Source organism: Pelodiscus sinensis, chromosome 32 (assembly GCF_052426305.1).
Source record: "Pelodiscus sinensis isolate ZL-2025 chromosome 32, ASM5242630v1, whole genome shotgun sequence".
NCBI lineage: Eukaryota > Metazoa > Chordata > Testudines > Trionychidae > Pelodiscus > Pelodiscus sinensis.
Genome location: NC_143083.1, coordinates 1,048,061 through 1,067,395, shown reverse-complemented (window position 1 = coordinate 1,067,395; position 19,335 = coordinate 1,048,061). Strand labels below are relative to the sequence as shown.

Genomic DNA, 19,335 nt, shown 5'->3' with positions numbered 1-19,335 from the left:
GCTCTTAAAAGACAGTTAGGGGGTAAATTAGAGCTAAATAACAGCACAGAACACTGAAAGCCAGAACTGGTGGCTATAAACAAACTTTATGGGACCATGGGAAATTTGGCTATACCCATGGATAAGTGGACATCCAGCTAACTAAAATCACACCAGAACATGGATGTTGTTAGACTAGAGAAATTCAACCCGTATTGATCTTGATTGGATTTGAATTAATGACTTTCTGGCAAAGGGCGCTATGCTCTATTTCTCTTCCTGGGCGAACCACTGCCAATACTGAACTGTCTTATGTTTCTCTAAAGCAGGGGTCAGCAACCTTTTCAAACCAAAGAGCCAAACTACATCAAAATTCAGAACAAGTGGTCAACAAAGAGAAACCCATAGAAAGAGAATAAGAACGCCCATTTTTTGCATGACAGAAAATATACAACTTAATATGACTGATAATTGACATAATGATTAATAATAGTAATAATTAAAAGTACTCACAGAATTTATTTAATGGGACTTCTGCTGCTGCATCTTTTTGAACATTTCTTTGAAGTTTTGTCAATCTTATAGTGAGGGCTAGGGATGTGGGGTGCAGGAGTCTGGGCTGAGGTGTATTTTGTGGACACATGTCTGTGGTATTGGAGTGGTGCTGGAGTGTTATGGCAGGGATTGGACATATAGGGGTGCAGGAGCTTGGGGATGTAGGAGTATAAAGGGATCAGAGCAGGGTGTTCAGGTGTATGATGGGCTCAGGACTGAGGTGTGTGTAGGAGTGTTATGACACTGCAGCCAGATGGGGGCTCGGCCCCACTGGGGGCTTGTTAGCCAGATTTCATTTTTAAATAAAGTAAAATATTATGTCCATCACGTAAGGTTTCAACATTGTATTTTTTTATGGCAGGGGTGGGGTACCTTTTTTGGGTCGGGGCCACTGTCCTACAGAAAAATCAGTTGTGGACCCACCCCAAAAAAACCCTCCAACCTTCACTGACGTGGCCCCCAACTGAGACATCTCACTCTGGCCAGCGGGCAGGAGCAAGGTCTCAGGGCAGGAGCCGGGACGTGCCATTCCTTTAGGAAATCCAGCTGCTCCTCGTCCCCAAATCCAGATCCTCTGCCACCATTTTATATGCCCGCCCCCTCTCCCAGCACATGTAGGCTCACTGTGCACCCCCAGCACAACTGGTACAGCTGCATGTGCTCTCTCTGGTGATCGTCAAGCAAGGGGAGGCTGCACAGCTCCCACGTCCCTCCTCCCCAGAGCACTGGGAAAGGTAGGGTAGCTAAGGAAGCACGCGCATGCTTCCCCACAAGCCAGATTTGGCACAGAGCCTCAAGGCTTCCCTGCCCCCTGCAGGAAGCTGGTGCTGACCCCAACTAGAAGCATGAGACTGGATCACCAGTGGGGGCTCTCTGTTGGGGGGTAGGGGTGGGTGAACTTGAGCTGTGAGCCATATTTGGGTCCTAAGTGAGCCATAGGTTGCTTTTGACCCCTGCTCTAAAGTCTACTCGCCTTTTTTTCCTCCATCTCTTTTGGAAATCTGCTCCACCCTTGACATGCCACAGTCTTCTAGTATGAGGGGGGGAGGGACAGTTCAGTGGTTTGAGCATTGGCCTGCTAAATCCAGGGCTGTGAGTTCAATCCTTGCAGAGATCATTTGGGGCAAAAATGTGTCGGGGATGGTATTTGGTCCTGCTGTGAAAGCAGGCAACTGGACTCAACACCCTTTCAAGGTCCCTTGCAGTTCTAGGAAATAGGCAATCTCCATTAACTTAATTTAACTCTTCCAGCCAAGGCCAAATCCTTTTGCTCTGGCAAGTGATCTGAGTCCAGACTTTGGGGTTCTCCTGCTCTGACTTGTCTTCTTTCATACCCTATGTGGTCCTGTGCACTGAGCCATATCCCTGACCCATAAAATAGCACAAGGCAGCATTCTCTTTCTGGCTCTCTTCCCTACAGGCATGGCAAGATCACCAGGTCAATGAAAAATGACACCTAAAGAAACCCTGGCAACTTCTCTGCATCTGCCTTCTTCAATTTATGAACAGGTTAGTCAACATTAGAAAAGAGATTATTAAAATTCTTATCAAACTGATATTACCCATTCTCAATCAATTGATTTAATCTGTCACTGAAAACTGGAAGAGAAAAAGCCTCTCTTCCTACCCATTTGGGTGCCATGTAAACTCCATGTACCTGTCTCCGTGAGTCTTCCCGTCTGTTAATATTTTGGAAACCAATTCTACACCACCTGTGCCATTCATTCATTTTTTCTGGAAACTGATGCATTTTGCTCGTGCTGCCTTGAAGGCTATGTCTAGACTGCAAGCCTCTTTCGAAAGAGAGCGTCTAGACTGCACGCGGAACTTTCGAAAGAGCAAGCCGCTTTTTCGAAAGAAAGCACCCAATGAGTCTGGATGCTCTCTTTCGAAGAAGCCCTATTTACATTGAAGAATGCCTTCTTTCGAAAGAAGCACTTTCGAAAGAAGGCGTTCTTCCTCGTGAAATGAGGTTTACCGCCGTCAAAAGAAAAGCCGCGTTCTTTCGATTTAATTTCGAAAGAACGCGGCTGCAGTCTAGACGCAGGTGAAGTTTTTTCGGAAAAAGGCTACTTTTCCCGAAAAAAACCCTGAGTCTGGACACAGCCCAAGTGATTTGTCCTGGAAGCCAACAGTCACAGCAGGCCTAGGGCCTACGTGTGGAGGGGGTGGCTCTCTGCCCCAGAAGGGGCGGAGCCTTGGGCAGACAGGGCAGGGCCAAGGGCAGTCAGTCCTTAGCACCGCCCAGTGCATGGCGCAGGGCCCCCTCCCGCAAGCTCTCTAAACCCTGGGGAGTGGCAGAGCAGTGCTTCAGTGGCAATTCAAAGGGGCCTGGGGCTCTGGCTGCCGCTGTTGCTGCAATAGCAGCAGCTGGGAGCCCTGAGTCCTTTGAAATACCAGGCCCCTGTGCAATTGCCCCCTTTCCCCCACTGTCATCAGGCCTGCCTGGAATGCGTATTCTACGGAGATTGTCTCTAGCCAAATTGATTCAGACTTGACTAGGACTGTAGCACTCATTTGCTTCTGATGTTTACATGGGACCAGGACATTCATTTTATGACCCTAGAATACCTCCAGTGTCTTGGATATGGATGCTCTGTCCTTTCCTCCCGTTCTCCAGAAGAGTTGGAGGAATAGCTACTGTTTATAACTTCTATTTAAAAAAATATTAGGAACATTCTATTAGTTTGTTTTTAGAGTGGACAGTGTGCTCTGATACTGTACATAAAAAACAGTCTCTGCCCCAAAGAGTTTACCTACTGACATTGAGTAAATACTGAAAAAAAAGGGCATTGACTAGTGAGCAATAGCAAATACTACTAGGCTACGTCTAGACTGGCATGATTTTCTGGAAATGCTTTTAACGGAAAAGTTTTCCATTAAAAGCGTGTTCGGAACAGAGCGTCTTGATTGGCATGGACGCTTTTCCGCAAAAGCACTTTTTGTGGAAAAGCGTCCATGGCCAATCTAGACGCGCTTTTCTGCAAAAATGCCCCGATCGCCATTTTTGCGTTCGGGGCTTTTTTGTGGAAAACAAATCTCAGTTTTGCGCAAAAGGGACTTTTGCCCGAATGGGAGCAGCATAGTATTTCCGCAAGAAGCACTGATTTCTTACAGTAGGAAGTTAGTGCTTTTGCAGAAATTCAAGCGGCCAGTGTAGACAGCTGGCAAGTTTTTCTGGAAAAGCGGCTGATTTTCGGGAAAAACTGGCCAGTCTAGACATAGCCCTAGAGATGGGTTAGGTAGGAAAGATACTAGGATCCAAGGATGGAAAGACATAGGATAGTCTAGAATCAAGAACTAAAGAGGCAGTTGTGGGAGAAGTATGGCACTCCCACTTTTACTGAGATATGAGTTCCCTGGCTTCTCCCTGCTTAGCTAAACAGTGCTCCCACACAGCTCCCTTTCCTACATGGCAGGTGCATCAGGAGCTCCCCCTCCTGTCTCAGCTACTTTAGCTACTGGCAGGGAACTAGGGATGGAAATGGATAGATTAGGTTTAGGGCCTACAGATGGAGAAAGATCAAATAGCATCAATCCTGGTACTGGTCTGAGAGTCTCTTTAAGCATTGTTATAGAGGAACAACCAGGTTAATGAGACCTATCCAAGTGCAGTGTCAGTTGCTAGGACTAGATAATGGAGAGAAAAGTCATTTGAGCTTTGACTTTGCCTTAGAATTGATGAGCTTCAGGTGGTCTGCAAGGATGGGAGTTTTGGCAGTTCTTTTGGTATAGGTGTGACACCTTGGCACATTGATGGGCAGTGGGATGGGATGTCAGCCAGTCATAAGGAATCAGGATTCTCCTAGTGACTCAAACACTCCCTTCCGTTGTGGACCAATATTGGGTGAGGAGAGATAACAGGCTGGAAAAGTTCCAGTGAGTGGGAGGTTAGAACCTAGGGGTGTGTATGTGAGGGTTCCAGGAAGATGGCTGATACAGGGTCCTTACTGGAGGTGTAACGGGCTGAATGGGGTGGGGCGTCAGTGCTGAGAGTTAACTGGGCGTTAGGGCTTAGTTAAGCTAAAATGATGGGGGAGGGAGGCTACTACAGCTGAAAGGTCAGTGCTGAGGTGAGGCAGGGTAACTGAGAGGTGAAGGATCTGGAGCGTAGGGGGTGGCTGAGGTGAGGCAGGGTAACTGAGAGGTGAAGGATCTGGAGCGTAGGGGGTGGCTGAGGTGAGGCAGGGTAACTGAGAGGTGAAGGATCTGGAGCGTAGGGGATGGCTGAGGTGAGACAGGGTAACTGAGAGGTGAAGGATCTGGAGCGTAGGGGGTGGCTGAGGTGAGGCAGGGTAACTGAGAGGTGAAGGATCTGGAGCGTAGGGGGTGGCTGAGGTGAGGCAGGGTAACTGAGAGGTGAAGGATCTGGAGCGTAGGGGGTGGCTGAGGTGAGGCAGGGTAACTGAGAGGTGAAGGATCTGGAGCCTGGGGGGATGGCTGAGGTGAGGCAGGGTAACTGAGAGGTGAAGGATCTGGAGCGTAGGGGGTGGCTGAGGTGAGGCAGGGTAACTGAGAGGTGAAGGATCTGGAGCGTAGGGGGTGGCTGAGGTGAGGCAGGGTAACTGAGAGGTGAAGGATCTGGAGCGTAGGGGGTGGCTGAGGTGAGGCAGGGTAACTGAGAGGTGAAGGATCTGGAGCGTAGGGGGTGGCTGAGGTGAGGCAGGGTAACTGAGAGGTGAAGGATCTGGAGCCTGGGGGGATGGCTGAGGTGAGGCAGGGTAACTGAGAGGTGAAGGATCTGGAGCGTAGGGGATGGCTGAGGTGAGGCAGGGTAACTGAGAGGTGAAGGATCTGGAGCCTGGGGGAATGGCTGAGGTGAGGCAGGGTAACTGAGAGGTGAAGGATCTAGAGCCTGGGGGGATGGCTGAGGTGAGACAGGGTAACTGAGGGTATGTCTACACTACCCCGCTAGTTCGAACTAGCGGGGTAATGTATGCATACCGCACTTGCTAATGAAGCCCGGGATTTGAATTTCCCGGGCTTCATTAGCATAAGCGGGGAGCCGCCATTTTTAAATCCCCGCTGCTTCGAACCCCGTGTAGCGCGGCTACACGGGGCTCGAACTAGGTAGTTCGGACTAGGGTCCTATTCCGAACTACCGGTACTCCTCGTGAAACGAGGTGTACCGGTAGTTCGGAATAGGCACCCTAGTCCGAACTACCTAGTTCGAGCCCCGTGTAGCCGCGCTACACGGGGTTCGAAGCAGCGGGGATTTAAAAATGGCGGCTCCCCGCTTATGCTAATGAAGCCCGGGAAATTCAAATCCCGGGCTTCATTAGCAAGTGCGGTATGCATACATTACCCCGCTAGTTCGAACTAGCGGGGTAGTGTAGACATACCCTGCGAGGTGAAGGATCTGGAGCGTAGGGGGTGGCTGAGGTGAGGCAGGGTAACTGAGAGGTGAAGGATCTGGAGCGTAGGGGGTGGCTGAGGTGAGGCAGGGTAACTGAGAGGTGAAGGATCTAGAGCCTGGGGGGATGGCTGAGGTGAGACAGGGTAACTGAGAGGTGAAGGATCTAGAGCCTGGGGGGATGGCTGAGGTGAGACAGGGTAACTGAGAGGTGAAGGATCTGGAGCGTAGGGGGTGGCTGAGGTGAGGCAGGGTAACTGAGAGGTGAAGGATCTGGAGCCTGGGGGGATGGCTGAGGTGAGGCAGGGTAACTGAGAGGTGAAGGATCTGGAGCCTGGGGGGATGGCTGAGGTGAGGCAGGGTAACTGAGAGGTGAAGGATCTGGAGCCTGGGGGGATGGCTGAGGTGAGGCAGGGTAACTGAGAGGTGAAGGATCTGGAGCGTAGGGGGTGGCTGAGGTGAGGCAGGGTAACTGAGAGGTGAAGGATCTAGAGCCTGGGGGGATGGCTGAGGTGAGACAGGGTAACTGAGGGTATGTCTACACTACCCCGCTAGTTCGAACTAGCGGGGTAATGTATGCATACCGCACTTGCTAATGAAGCCCGGGATTTGAATTTCCCGGGCTTCATTAGCATAAGCGGGGAGCCGCCATTTTTAAATCCCCGCTGCTTCGAACCCCGTGTAGCGCGGCTACACGGGGCTCGAACTAGGTAGTTCGGACTAGGGTCCTATTCCGAACTACCGGTACTCCTCGTGAAACGAGGTGTACCGGTAGTTCGGAATAGGCACCCTAGTCCGAACTACCTAGTTCGAGCCCCGTGTAGCCGCGCTACACGGGGTTCGAAGCAGCGGGGATTTAAAAATGGCGGCTCCCCGCTTATGCTAATGAAGCCCGGGAAATTCAAATCCCGGGCTTCATTAGCAAGTGCGGTATGCATACATTACCCCGCTAGTTCGAACTAGCGGGGTAGTGTAGACATACCCTGCGAGGTGAAGGATCTGGAGCGTAGGGGGTGGCTGAGGTGAGGCAGGGTAACTGAGAGGTGAAGGATCTGGAGCGTAGGGGGTGGCTGAGGTGAGGCAGGGTAACTGAGAGGTGAAGGATCTAGAGCCTGGGGGGATGGCTGAGGTGAGACAGGGTAACTGAGAGGTGAAGGATCTAGAGCCTGGGGGGATGGCTGAGGTGAGACAGGGTAACTGAGAGGTGAAGGATCTGGAGCGTAGGGGGTGGCTGAGGTGAGGCAGGGTAACTGAGAGGTGAAGGATCTGGAGCCTGGGGGGATGGCTGAGGTGAGGCAGGGTAACTGAGAGGTGAAGGATCTGGAGCCTGGGGGGATGGCTGAGGTGAGGCAGGGTAACTGAGAGGTGAAGGATCTGGAGCCTGGGGGGATGGCTGAGGTGAGGCAGGGTAACTGAGAGGTGAAGGATCTGGAGCGTAGGGGGTGGCTGAGGTGAGGCAGGGTAACTGAGAGGTGAAGGATCTGGAGCGTAGGGGGTGGCTGAGGTGAGGCAGGGTAACTGAGAGGTGAAGGATCTGGAGCGTAGGGGGTGGCTGAGGTGAGGCAGGGTAACTGAGAGGTGAAGGATCTGGAGCCTGGGGGGATGGCTGAGGTGAGGCAGGGTAACTGAGAGGTGAAGGATCTGGAGCCTGGGGGTGGCTGAGGTGAGGCAGGGTAACTGAGAGGTGAAGGATCTGGAGCCTGGGGGGATGGCTGAGGTGAGGCAGGGTAACTGAGGGTACGTCTACACTACAGCGCTAGTTCGAACTAACTTAGTTCGAATTAGTTAATTCGAACTAAGCTAGTTCGAACTAACGCGTCTAGAACTAAAAACTAGTTCGAACTAGCGTTTTGCTAGTTCGAACTAGTAAGTCCACATTGAGTGGACTCTGAACAGGGCTTAAGGATGGCCGGAAGCAGTGCCGGCAGGGCATAAAAGGAGGACTTAGAGCATGGAGATGCTCTCTCAGGCTAGCCGAGGGCTGCGCTTAAAGGGTCCCGACCCCCACCCCGGACACACAGTTCTAAGGGGTGCCCCGCTTCCAAAGAAGTTCTGGCTTGGAGTGCCCTGAGTGCCCACACTGGGCACATCACACCACTCGGCCATCAGCCCGGCTGCACTTGCCGCAGGCTGCCATCTGGGGAGAGGGAGTAATTGGGGGGCTGCAGGAGAGCTTCCACCCCCAGAAGCCCGCAGAGCCAGCCCAGTCCTCCCCATCGGGGGCTCGTACCCCATTCCTCCCTCACCTCCTTCCACTTGCCCTTCCCTAGCCCCTCTTCTTATTGATGTACAAAATAAAGATAACGTTTCTTCCAACATTGACTCTGTCTTTATTGAAAAAAACTGGGGGACACTGGGAAAAGGAGGTGGGAGAGCGGAAGAGAAAGGCTGGGAGAGGGGAGGGCAACTAACATGATCAGGGGTTGGGAACAGGTCCCAGATGAAGAAAGGCTACAGAGACTGGGACTGTTCAGCTTAGAAAAGAGGAGACGGAGTGGGGACAGGATAGAGGTCTCTAAAAGCAGGGGTTGGGTGGAGAGGGTGCATTCAGAAAAGTTCTTCCTGAGTTCCCATAAAGAAGGACTAGAGGACACCAAAGGAAAGGAATGGGTAGCAGGCTTGAAACTAGTAAGAGAAAGTTGTTGTTCTTGACAAAGCAAATAGTTAACCTGTGGAACTCCTTGCTGCAGGAGGCTGTGAAGGCTACAACTAGAACAGAGTTTAAAGGGAAGTGAGATAAAGTGATGGAGGTTGGGTCCATGGAGTCCTATTAGCCAGAGGGTAGGAGTGGTGTCCCTGCCCAAAGTTTGTGGAAGGCTGGAGAGGGATGGCACGAGACAAATGGCTTGGTCATTATCTTCGGTCCATCCCCTCCAGGGTCCCTAGGGTTGGCCGCTGTTGGCAGACAGGCTACTGGGCTAGATGGACCTTTGGTCTGACCCAGTACGGCCATTGTAAGCTCAGGGCTCAGTGTCGGGGGTCTCAGTGGACCCCCTTGATTTTCATGCACACCTGGTCCTGGGTGGCCAGGCTGGCAGCTCTCCTGCCCTAGACGGCCACTTTCCTGTGCCTAGTGCGGAGATCGTGGACGAGGTCCACGATGTCCGCACTAGCCCATGAAGGTGCCCGCCTCTTGCGGTCCAGGGCAAGCTCCCGGGAGCCGCCAGCCTGGTCCCGGCAAGAGGGGGTGGGCTGGGGGGCATCGGGTGGGTGGCTCTGTGCCGTGCCAGGTGCAGGGTCTGCTAGCTGGGTGCTGGCAGGCTTGCACCTGGCACGGGCACCGTAGCCAGCCCGTGCCCCTTTAAGGGGTCCGGGGCCGGGAGGGGGGCATAGAGTTTCCCTGGTGTTGGCCAGAGTGGCCACCAGGGAAACCTGGGGAGGGCTAGCCTCCCACTAGTTCGAACTAAAGGGCTACACAGCCCTTAGTTCGAACTAGCTAGTTCGAACTAGGCGTTAGTCCTCGTAAAATGAGGTTTTCCTAGTTCGAACTAAGCGCTCCGCTAGTTCGATTCAAATTCGAACTAGCGGAGCGCTAGTGTAGCGCATAGGAAAGTTAGTTCGAACTAACGTCCGTTAGTTCGAACTAACTTTCTAGTGTAGACATACCCTGAGAGGTGAAGGATCTGGAGCCTGGGGGGTGGCTGAGGTGAGGCAGGGTAACTGAGAGGTGAAGGATCTGGAGCCTGGGGGGATGGCTGAGGTGAGGCAGGGTAACTGAGAGGTGAAGGATCTGGAGCCTGGGGAGATGGCTGAGGTGAGGCAGGGTAACTGAGAGGTGAAGGATCTGGAGCGTAGGGGGTGGCTGAGGTGAGGCAGGGTAACTGAGAGGTGAAGGATCTGGAGCCTGGGGGGAGGGCTGAGGTGAGGCAGGGTAACTGAGAGGTGAAGGATCTGGAGCCTGGGGGGATGGCTGAGGTGAGGCAGGGTAACTGAGAGGTGAAGGATCTGGAGCGTAGGGGGTGGCTGAGGTGAGGCAGGGTAACTGAGAGGTGAAGGATCTGGAGCCTGGGGGGATGGCTGAGGTGAGGCAGGGTAACTGAGAGGTGAAGGATCTGGAGCCTGGGGGGATGGCTGAGGTGAGGCAGGGTAACTGAGAGGTGAAGGATCTGGAGCCTGGGGGGATGGCTGAGGTGAGGCAGGGTAACTGAGAGGTGAAGGATCTGGAGCCTGGGGGTGGCTGAGGTGAGGCAGGGTAACTGAGAGGTGAAGGATCTGGAGCCTGGGGGGATGGCTGAGGTGAGGCAGGGTAACTGAGAGGTGAAGGATCTGGAGCCTGGGGAGATGGCTGAGGTGAGGCAGGGTAACTGAGAGGTGAAGGATCTGGAGCGTAGGGGGTGGCTGAGGTGAGGCAGGGTAACTGAGAGGTGAAGGATCTGGAGCCTGGGGGGATGGCTGAGGTGAGGCAGGGTAACTGAGAGGTGAAGGATCTGGAGCCTGGGGGGATGGCTGAGGTGAGGCAGGGATGACTAGGGGTGAGGGCAGGAGAGCTGAGGAGATGACTGGGGTGAGAGCTCTGGAGATGATGGGTCAGAGCTGAGGTGAGGGCTCTAGAGCTAAGGGGCCAGGGCTGAGGGGTGGAGGGGTGGGGGTTCTAACGCTGAGCCCCGTGCCTGGGGGTGAGGGTGAGGCTGAGGAGGGTGCAGGCTGACAGGCAGAGGAGTTAACGCGGAGTTAACGCGGGCGGGGTGGGGCTCCAGAGCGCACCTGGGAGTGACGGGGGGCAAGGGCGGGAGAGCCGAGGGGTGTCTCGGGGCCAGGAGGGCGGTGCGCGGGGTCCGTGCCCAGGCGGGTCTCGGCTCGCAGAGGCCGGGTCTGGGCAGGGCGGGGTTCCGACGCTCCTGCCCCAGGGGCCGGGAGAGGGAGGCGCGGGGGTCCCGGCCCCGCCGCCAGTCTCTGCTGTCGCTGTCCGTAGCAGGCGGGGAGCCGCAGACAAAGAGCCGGAGCCGAGCGGGCAACGGGGCCAGGAGGGGCGGCCCGGGGGCGGGGACGCGGCGGGGGGAGCCAGGGGCGGCGGCCAGAGGCACCGGGGAACCGAGACCGGGAGCCGAGCCTGCACTCTCCGGAACAAAGGACGCCAGGGAGCGTCCCGTGGCCCGAGGCTCCGGAGCGCGCAGCCCTGGGGGAAGGCGCCGCTCCCCGGAGCGCCATGCCCCCCAAGACGTCTGGCTGCGCCTGGTGGCTCCTCCTGTCCCTCGGCAGCTTATGCGGGGCTCACCCCCCGCAGAGCCAGTAAGTACCTACCGGCCACCACCCCTAACACGGCCGGGTCACCGGCTCGAGAGCCTGGCCCCGGGGCATCTCTTCCTACCGGGGGGGACCCACTGGGTACTTAAGGCAGTGCCACCCCTTTCTCTAGCCACAGCGCCTCCGCCCATTGCCCAGCACGGAGCAGACCTGCAGGTAAGGAGGGGAGGTATGTAGAGGAAGAAACCTTAACCCGTGCGAGGAGCGGGAATGGCTAATAACCCTAACAAAGCATGCCAAATCCTCTCCCCAGTAACCTCGGCCGGGGTCGCGAACTGGGGGAATAGGTGGAGGAAGCAAATGCATTTGAACTGTCTCTGAAGAAATCCAAACTCTGGAGGGGCGGGCACTGTTTGTTTGAACGTCTTGAACGCAGAGTTGCAGGGTATTTTGTGTTCAGTGCAGCAGTATGAAGATGGAATGTTAAATATGAGCTGTGATCTACCCACCAGTTATTGGTAATAGAGGAACTGTTAGTCGTCCTGGAAAGAGGTGTGTTTACTGGAAAAAAACATGTGAAACTCGCTTGAGTGGAAAATCATCTGAGGTTTTTGTTTGTTTTTAATTTCTGTGAAAAACTTCTAATCTGTTTTATAGAAACTGAGTACACAGTTCCTGTGCATCATTTTGGTTTAGTTTAATTTTTACTGAGGTTTGCTTTGTTTTATTACTTTGGTTTGTAAATAGTCCACACTGAATAGTTGCTTTAACTAGAAGCCATGAAGACTTGCTATTTTGTCTTGCTAACTAGAAAATATTTCACATCCTGCCAATTCCTGCCAAGATTTAGTGTAACCTGGCAGAGCTGTTAGTCAAAATTTCTTGCAGAATCTGTCAAGTTACCATCAGAAGTATCCAACCTAAACATTTAATTTTCAAGTACAACACTACTAAATTACTTTATTTAAAGAGACCACATCAACAAGCTGATATTCCAGAAAAAATGTTAAAATATTTTAAATGATGTGGATACATATGCTTTATATATATTACTGCAGGTCAATGCTTTATGTGACAGTTCAAAAGTAAGCAGTGTTTTTGTAGCCTTGTTGGTCCCAGGATATTAGAAAGGCAAGGTGATGTGAGGGAGAGGCAATATATTTTATTAGAACAGCTACTCTCCCCAACATAAGTTGATCCAATAAAAGTTTTAAAAGTAATCATTTAGTACTGCATGCAAATGAATCTTTCTCTCCCTCCTCCAAATAGATTGGTCATGTTTTTCTTACCTAGGATATGCAGATTAGGTAGCAATCCGGTGTATTTTTAAACCTGCAGCCACAAGATGTTTATTCTCAAATTCTTTAAGTTCTAAATATCCAGTACAGTCTGACTGAACTGCCATAGAGAGCTGAACTCATGTTTGGTGTAATGGGATCTCTATGGCAACGAGGCCTGCTGAGAGAGAAACACTGGGTTGGAATTTGCTAAAAGGTGACTTGGGGGCTGTAAAACACCATCAACCTCATCCCGGAGTGATAATTAATCATGTACTAAAGTGACCCAACTGCTGGAACCATAGTGAGGGAAGTGGCTGAAATATGTTTTAAAGTGTGTGACATGAAAAATTATCTTATAAAAAATGCCATTTGAAAGGAAAAGAAGCAAAAAGATGTATGATGTCATAGAGGATATAAATAGATTGCTTACGGTATCATACACCAAAGACATCGGATACTGTAATAGAAGAGACTTTAGTACACACAGTCTATAAATTTATGGCACAGTGCCATTCAGTATGGGAAGATCATAAGAGTTCCCATCAAAACTGTACACAAAATTTTATGATGTATGGTTGTGAAGTTTTTCAGGGCAGTTTTAAAAGTGAAAATGGGCCCTTTCGAATATTTCTTCTAAAGCTGTGATTTAAAAACAAAATAGAAACTGATTACACATTTTTCAAAATGGAACCATTTTAACAAAAATTGAGTGACTGGGAATGTGAACTCAGAGCTTATGATTCCCATTTCTAAACTTATACCAATAACCTCTTCTTACTCTTTCAAAGTGGTAGTGATGAGGGGAAGGGGTCAAGGGGAGAAATTAAGGCCAAAGTTTTTAGAAATGACTGATGGATTTTAGATGTCTCAGGGATATGAACGACTAGTCGCTTTCCTCCCCTCCTCTCCCCCTCTTCCTCTATCAGAAAGCGGCAGTAAGGGGTGTGTGTGGAGGGAAAGGGGGAGACTGGAGGGGGTGCTTCAAAACAGCAGTGCTGCGTGGAGCCCAGGCCCAGACCCCTGGCTCCAAGTGGCAGCACCGTGTGGAGCACAGGATCTGCCACTTTGAAACCCCAAGTGCAGCCCGAGGGCAGTTGGGAGTCTGGGGTCCATGCAGCACTGCCATTTTGAAATGCCACGGGGAGTACAGGGCCACGGGGAGTACAGTGTAGTGCTTTTGCTTTTGAAGTGTAGCTGTAGGCTGGAGGCGCCCTTATCAACTAATCGAATAGTTGATGCAAATTGCACTGGCTATTTGATTAGCCAATTAATTGAAATTTTACATCCCTAGTCTTAATTTTGTCAGTGCCCAATTTAATATACTTCAGTTGAATCTGACTTTCAGAAAGCTCTGAAAACCAGGTTTTTCCAAGGTGTGCCAACTTTGGCACACAAAATACTGTAATTAGCCATTTTTAAAATTTTGGTTTAAAGTGCTTCAAAACAGTGCATCATATATAATGCTAATTTGGAGTGGTTCTGATTGGTGTCACTGAATTCTTCAGTATCCATCAGCCTTTTAATATATGACTGACAATATTTAATTGTGTATGTTAGTATGTATAATTAGGATGTCAGTACTACTGCATTGTAGTTGAATTGTTTCAGTAATTCAGACTTATTCATGGCAACATGACTACAATTCTATAAATGTGAATATATTTAATAATGTACAGTTGAGAAACAGTTGTGATATAAAATAATTGAGCTTAGTGCTGGTTTCAAATTACTATAAAGTCTAATTAGTACAAGATTTATTTTTGTAGCTACTTAGCATTATATATGACCATCAAAGATCTAGTCACATTTCCTGTAAATTGTTGCTGCAATATACAGTTAATGCTTGTTGCTTTATTTGTTCTATTGGTGCTTATCATGTGGAATTCTTTGCGTAGTATACTGTTGTAAACTGTAACTTCACAGGATCTCTTTGCAAATGGCATTAATGTATACTTATCAGGAGCTGCTATCTTGATTATTAGTGAGGTCCAAGGGAAATGGTGCTCAAAACGTGAACATATAAAACTGTTCTACAGATTAGCTAGAAGCTGTCCACTTTATAAATATGAAGACTTGATTTTCAGAGATTACAAAACTCCTGTGGTGATGGCCCACTTGTCTTCATTGGATCAAGATGGTACATTAAAGTCATTTTTGTAAGGAGATGAAGACAGTGAAAAATGCCACATTGCAATCTGCTCAATTTTGTGCATATTAGGATGTATCCCAGGCTCCTGGCATGTTGCCAATGTGGCCATCCTGGGGGCAGATTCTAGAACAGGGGTGAGCAAAAGGGCCTTCACGGGCTGGATCCGGCCAGCCAAGTGAGTGGATCCGGCCCACGGAGGCCTTGCTGCTCCCCTGCCCCAAGGCCAATTAGAGTCTGGGGGTGGGGGAGCCCCTGCGAGCAGCGTGCGGTGATTCAAAGTGCCGTACGCTGCTCGCAGGGTAGGGGCAGTGCGGAGAAGGCTTAGCGCACTCTCCCACCCCCAGGCTTTAATTGGCCTGAGGGTAGGGGAGCATGCGAAGCCTCCTCCTGCGCTGCCAGGAGCATGTGGCGCTTTGAAGCTCAGTGCGCTGCTCACAGGGTGGGGGGAGAGCGGAAGAGACTTCAAAGTGCCATGTGCTCCTTGCAGGGCAGGAAGAGGCTTCCCGCGCTCCCCCTCCCACAGGCCCTGATTGGTCTGGGGGTGGGGTAGCCCTGCCCCTTCCCATTTAGGCCCCGCCCCTTCTGGGCTGGCCTGGGGCTACTTTAAAAATGTTGCAAAAATTATTTCCCACTCCTGCTGTAGAAGACTGTGTTACAGAGTATTTTGCTCTTTTCTTTATGACAATATTTTAAATAGTTTCATGGTGTTTGGCACCTTGATCACCTCACAATTTGCTGCTGTTTTCATTGACTATCCACTTCTAACCTTATTTTCCAGGGGCTATTTGATAGCAGCACCTTCTGTTTTCCGATCAGGCATAGAGGAAGCTATCAGCGTGACCATCTTTAACTCAATCAAGGAAACAACAGTTCAGATTCAACTAGTGGTCAAAGGAGAAACAGTGGCACGAGGCCATGGAGCAGTTCTGAGTAAGTTTCATTTATAGGAAACTGAGCAAGAGGTAGTGTACAAGCCAAAAGGCTGTGGGGAGCTCTTCAACATCTTTTAGAGAATGATTTCTGATCACTTTGAAGCTAGAACCATAATAATTTGTAAACCATATATTGGTGTAGAATGTTCCCAGCTTTGATTACATTGGCGTGGCTCTGGTTTGTGGGGTCTAAAGTGCTCAACACTGATGTCTTTGAAACACTGAGATATATGGAGAGCTTAGATGTGATGCATTAGTATTCAAGTGGTCTCCATTGACATCTAGATTTCCATTGGTATTGTATATGGGATTAAAAAGTAAGGTTGAATTAGAGGAAAAATCATAGAATCACAGGGTATGTCTAGATTACATGGCTCCGTCAACGGAGCCATGTAGATGAGTTTACTAGACACAGGAAAATGAAGTGGTGATTTAAATAATCGCTGCTTCATTTACATCAAAATGGCTGCCACGCTGGGCCAATCAGCTGTTTGGTGGCACAGTGGCACAGCGGGGCAGTCTGGAAGCGCCGCGGTCGACAAGGGAAGCCTTTGTTGACCGTTCCGGGATGCCTCGTGAAATGAGGCTTACCAGAGCGGTCGACAAAGGCTTCCCTTGTCGACCGTGGCGCTTCCAGACTGCCCCGCTGTGCTGCCAAACAGCTGATCAGCACAGCACGGAGTCATGTAGTCTAGACATACCCATAGAATACTACGAACTGCAAGAGGTCATCAAGTCCAGTCCCCTGCACTCATGGCTGGACCAAGCACCATCTACATCATCCTTGACAGGTGTTTATATAACCTGCTCTTAAATATTTTCAGTGATGGAGATTTCCTAATGTCCAACCTAAATCTCACTTGCTATAAGTTAAGTTCATTGCTTCTTGTCCTATCATCAGAAGTTGAGAGTATTTTTCTCCCTCCTTCGTATAATACCATTGAAAGCTCATATTACGTCCCCTCTCAGTCTTCTCTTTTCTAAACTATACAAATCCAATTCTTTCAGTTTTCCCTCTTTGGTTACATTTTCTAGACCTTTAATCATTTTTGTTGCTCTTCTCTGGACCTCCTTCAATTTCTTTATATCTTTCCTGAAATGTGGTGCTCAGAACTGGACACGGTACTCCAGCGAGGCACAGAATGGAGTGGAAACATTATTTCCTGTGCTTGCTCACAACACTCCTGTTAATGCATCCCAGAATCATGTTTGCTTTTTTTTTTGAAACAGTGTCACCTTGTTGACTTGTGGACCACTATGACTCTTAGATCTCTTTCTGCACTACTCCTTCCTAGACAGTCTCCTTTCTGCCATACTCCTTTCTGCAGTACTCCTTCCCATTTTGTATGTTGAAACTGATTGTTCCTCCCTAAGGCTACGTCTAGACTGCAAGCCTCTTTCAAAAGAGGCTTTTTCGAAAGATACTTCCGAAAAAGCTTCTTTCGAAAAAGAGCGTCTAGACTGCAAGCAGTACTTTCGAAAAAGCAAGCCACTTTTTCGAAAGAGAGCACCCAGGCAGTCTGGATGCTCTCTTTCGAAAAAGCCCTGTTTGCATTCAAGAACGCCTTTTTTCGAAAGAGCACTTTCGAAAAAAGGCGTTCTTCCTCGTGAAATGAGGTTTTCCACCGTCGAAAGAAAAGCCGCGTTCTTTCGATTTAATTTCAAAAGAACGCGTCTGTAGTCTAGATGCAGGTGAAGTTTTTTTCGAAAAAGGCTACTTTTTTCAAAAAAAACCTTGAGTCTGGACACAGCCTAAGTGGAGTACTTTGCATTTGTCTTTAATGAATTTCATCCTATTTGCCTCAGACTGTTTCTCCAGGTTGTCCATTTTGAATTATAACCCTATCCTCCAAAACACGTGCAACCCCTCTCAGCTTGGTATCATCCAAAAACTTTATAAGCATATTCTCTATGCCATTATGTAAATCATTGATGAAAATATTGAACAGAACCAGTCCCAAAACTGATCCCTGTAGAACCCACTTGTTTTGCCCTCCAGATACCTACTTTGAGAACAGTTATCCACACGGTTATGTGGCCAATTCCAACCTTAGTTGCATACTCTAATCATTGAGCACTTTGCAATTTACTTTGAAAATTTTTTATGAATTAACATACCCAATCAGGACAAGTTTATACTGAATCACTCTACTTTCTGTGGTTTCCTTCCCGCATACCCATGGCTTTGCACAGTGCAGAGAAAATTATCCACGTAAATTATGTCACCTAAATCAAACCATAATCCAGGGACTCGTCAGCTGGAGGCATCATGATGGTTTCCTTCTCTGAGCTCTACTTGTTTTAGAAGTAAGTTCTTTAAATCAGAGAGAATAACATAAGCTCTCTTTTTCTCTTTTAGATAAAGGGACAATCAAGCTTAAGGTGAGTGTCAAGTATTATTCATACAGCGTTTGGGGGGAGAGAATATTTTATGACTACCATATAATCCACTACCAAGAAAATTAGAATAAATTTTGGGCTGAATTAATAATCCTGATTTGTGCAATTTTAAGGATTATGTTTCATATGAATAATATATGCAAGAGTCGGGCAATTTATATGAGTTAACAAATAACAATAGCAAATTAATGACTAGGTTATTTTATAGTTGTGGTGCTGTGTGGGATATATAACTGTCAAGGAATACTAGATGTACACAAAAATTCTCAAAATATGGCAATAAAGTACTGGATATCAACTGGAAATCATTGCAGTAATAGCATGTTCCTATTGATTTTATGTTGCTACATAGGCTCTTCAGATTCTTGCAAATTTACGCTTTTGGCATCGATAATTCTGCAAACAGGGAGTGAATAAAATGCAACCATATTAACTTTGGTTGAACTAGAAACATGAAGAAGTTATTTTTATGGCCCAGGGGAATCCATAGCGAAGTATAATCATCATTGAATCGACGAATAGTGGGTTGTACCCAAGAAAGTTCGTGATACCATCTACGTGTTTTGTTAGTATTTAAGGTGCTAATAGACCATTTGTTGTGTGTTAAGTTTTTTCAGTTACAGACTAACTCCGCTCCCCCTCTGAAGCTTTTAATCATAGAATCATTACGGTTGGAAGAGACCTCAGGAAGTCATCTAATTCAATCCCCCTGCTTGAAGCAGGATCATCCCCAACTAAATAGTGGTTAATTTAAATTCACCCTAGGAGAAAACAAATAAAAAAACAAAATAAAAATCACTGTGAACCTATCTAAGGAGATCAAATGAGTTTTAAAGAAATGGAGTAACACCTGAGCTTCAAATGTCTAGGATGTTAGTATTTAAATCTGTCTTCTACACAGTCAGGAAATCCTGGGGCTGATATCCCCTGGCTTTGCATCGTATAAATCATTTAACTCTTTACCAAATGAACATTAAATGCTTCCAAATTAGACTTCACCACTTACTTGCATTAAGGTAGTGATTTTATACCCACTTTGCATGCTGATATCAGGTTTGTTTGTATTTTCCAGACTTCAGAAATATTGGATATAAATTAAATACAGCCATGCCATATACTTTTAAGTGCCACTAAAATCTTTGGTTCCATAAGTGGTGTTTAAATACGCTGTTTTGTTATATAAAGTGATTGTGATTTTCTATGAATGTTGATTGCTGCAGCTGTGGCAACTAGAACAGGAATGAAAGACAAAATCATGTATTAACATATTGGATCTAATTATTTAAAATAGGGCTTGCTTCGGGGTCATTATATCTAATGGGAGATGGAGGGAGGAGAACAAATCTTACAGTTACACCTGGTCTACACTAGGACCTCAATCTGAAATAACCCCCTATATTCAAATTAGTAAGCAGTGCGTCCACACTACCAAGCCCGTTATTCCGGAATAAGGGGTCATGGAATTTGAACTCTGTAGTGCTGCTTTTCATGAGGAATAATGCT

At 48.6% G+C, this 19,335-nt stretch overlaps 1 protein-coding gene across 3 annotated transcripts in view; it reads left to right on the top strand.

Annotated features, from left to right (window-relative positions):
- Positions 1-10,714: 10,714 nt before the first annotated feature.
- The window catches only part of CPAMD8 (C3 and PZP like alpha-2-macroglobulin domain containing 8), a 169,754-nt gene continuing 161,133 nt past the window's right edge, over positions 10,715-19,335 (top strand). For 2 of the 3 annotated variants that reach the window (XR_012896754.2, XM_075903346.2), the window contains exons 1-3: positions 10,715-11,116; positions 15,279-15,430; positions 17,792-17,814. Coding sequence is in view for 2 of the 3 variants with exons in the window: in XM_075903346.2 (XP_075759461.2) it covers positions 11,034-11,116; positions 15,279-15,430; positions 17,792-17,814 (258 nt within the window). In the remaining variant the exon portion in view is untranslated. The remainder of the gene's footprint in view (positions 11,117-15,278; positions 15,431-17,791; positions 17,815-19,335) is intronic. The other variant, XM_075903344.2, reaches the window with a different exon arrangement.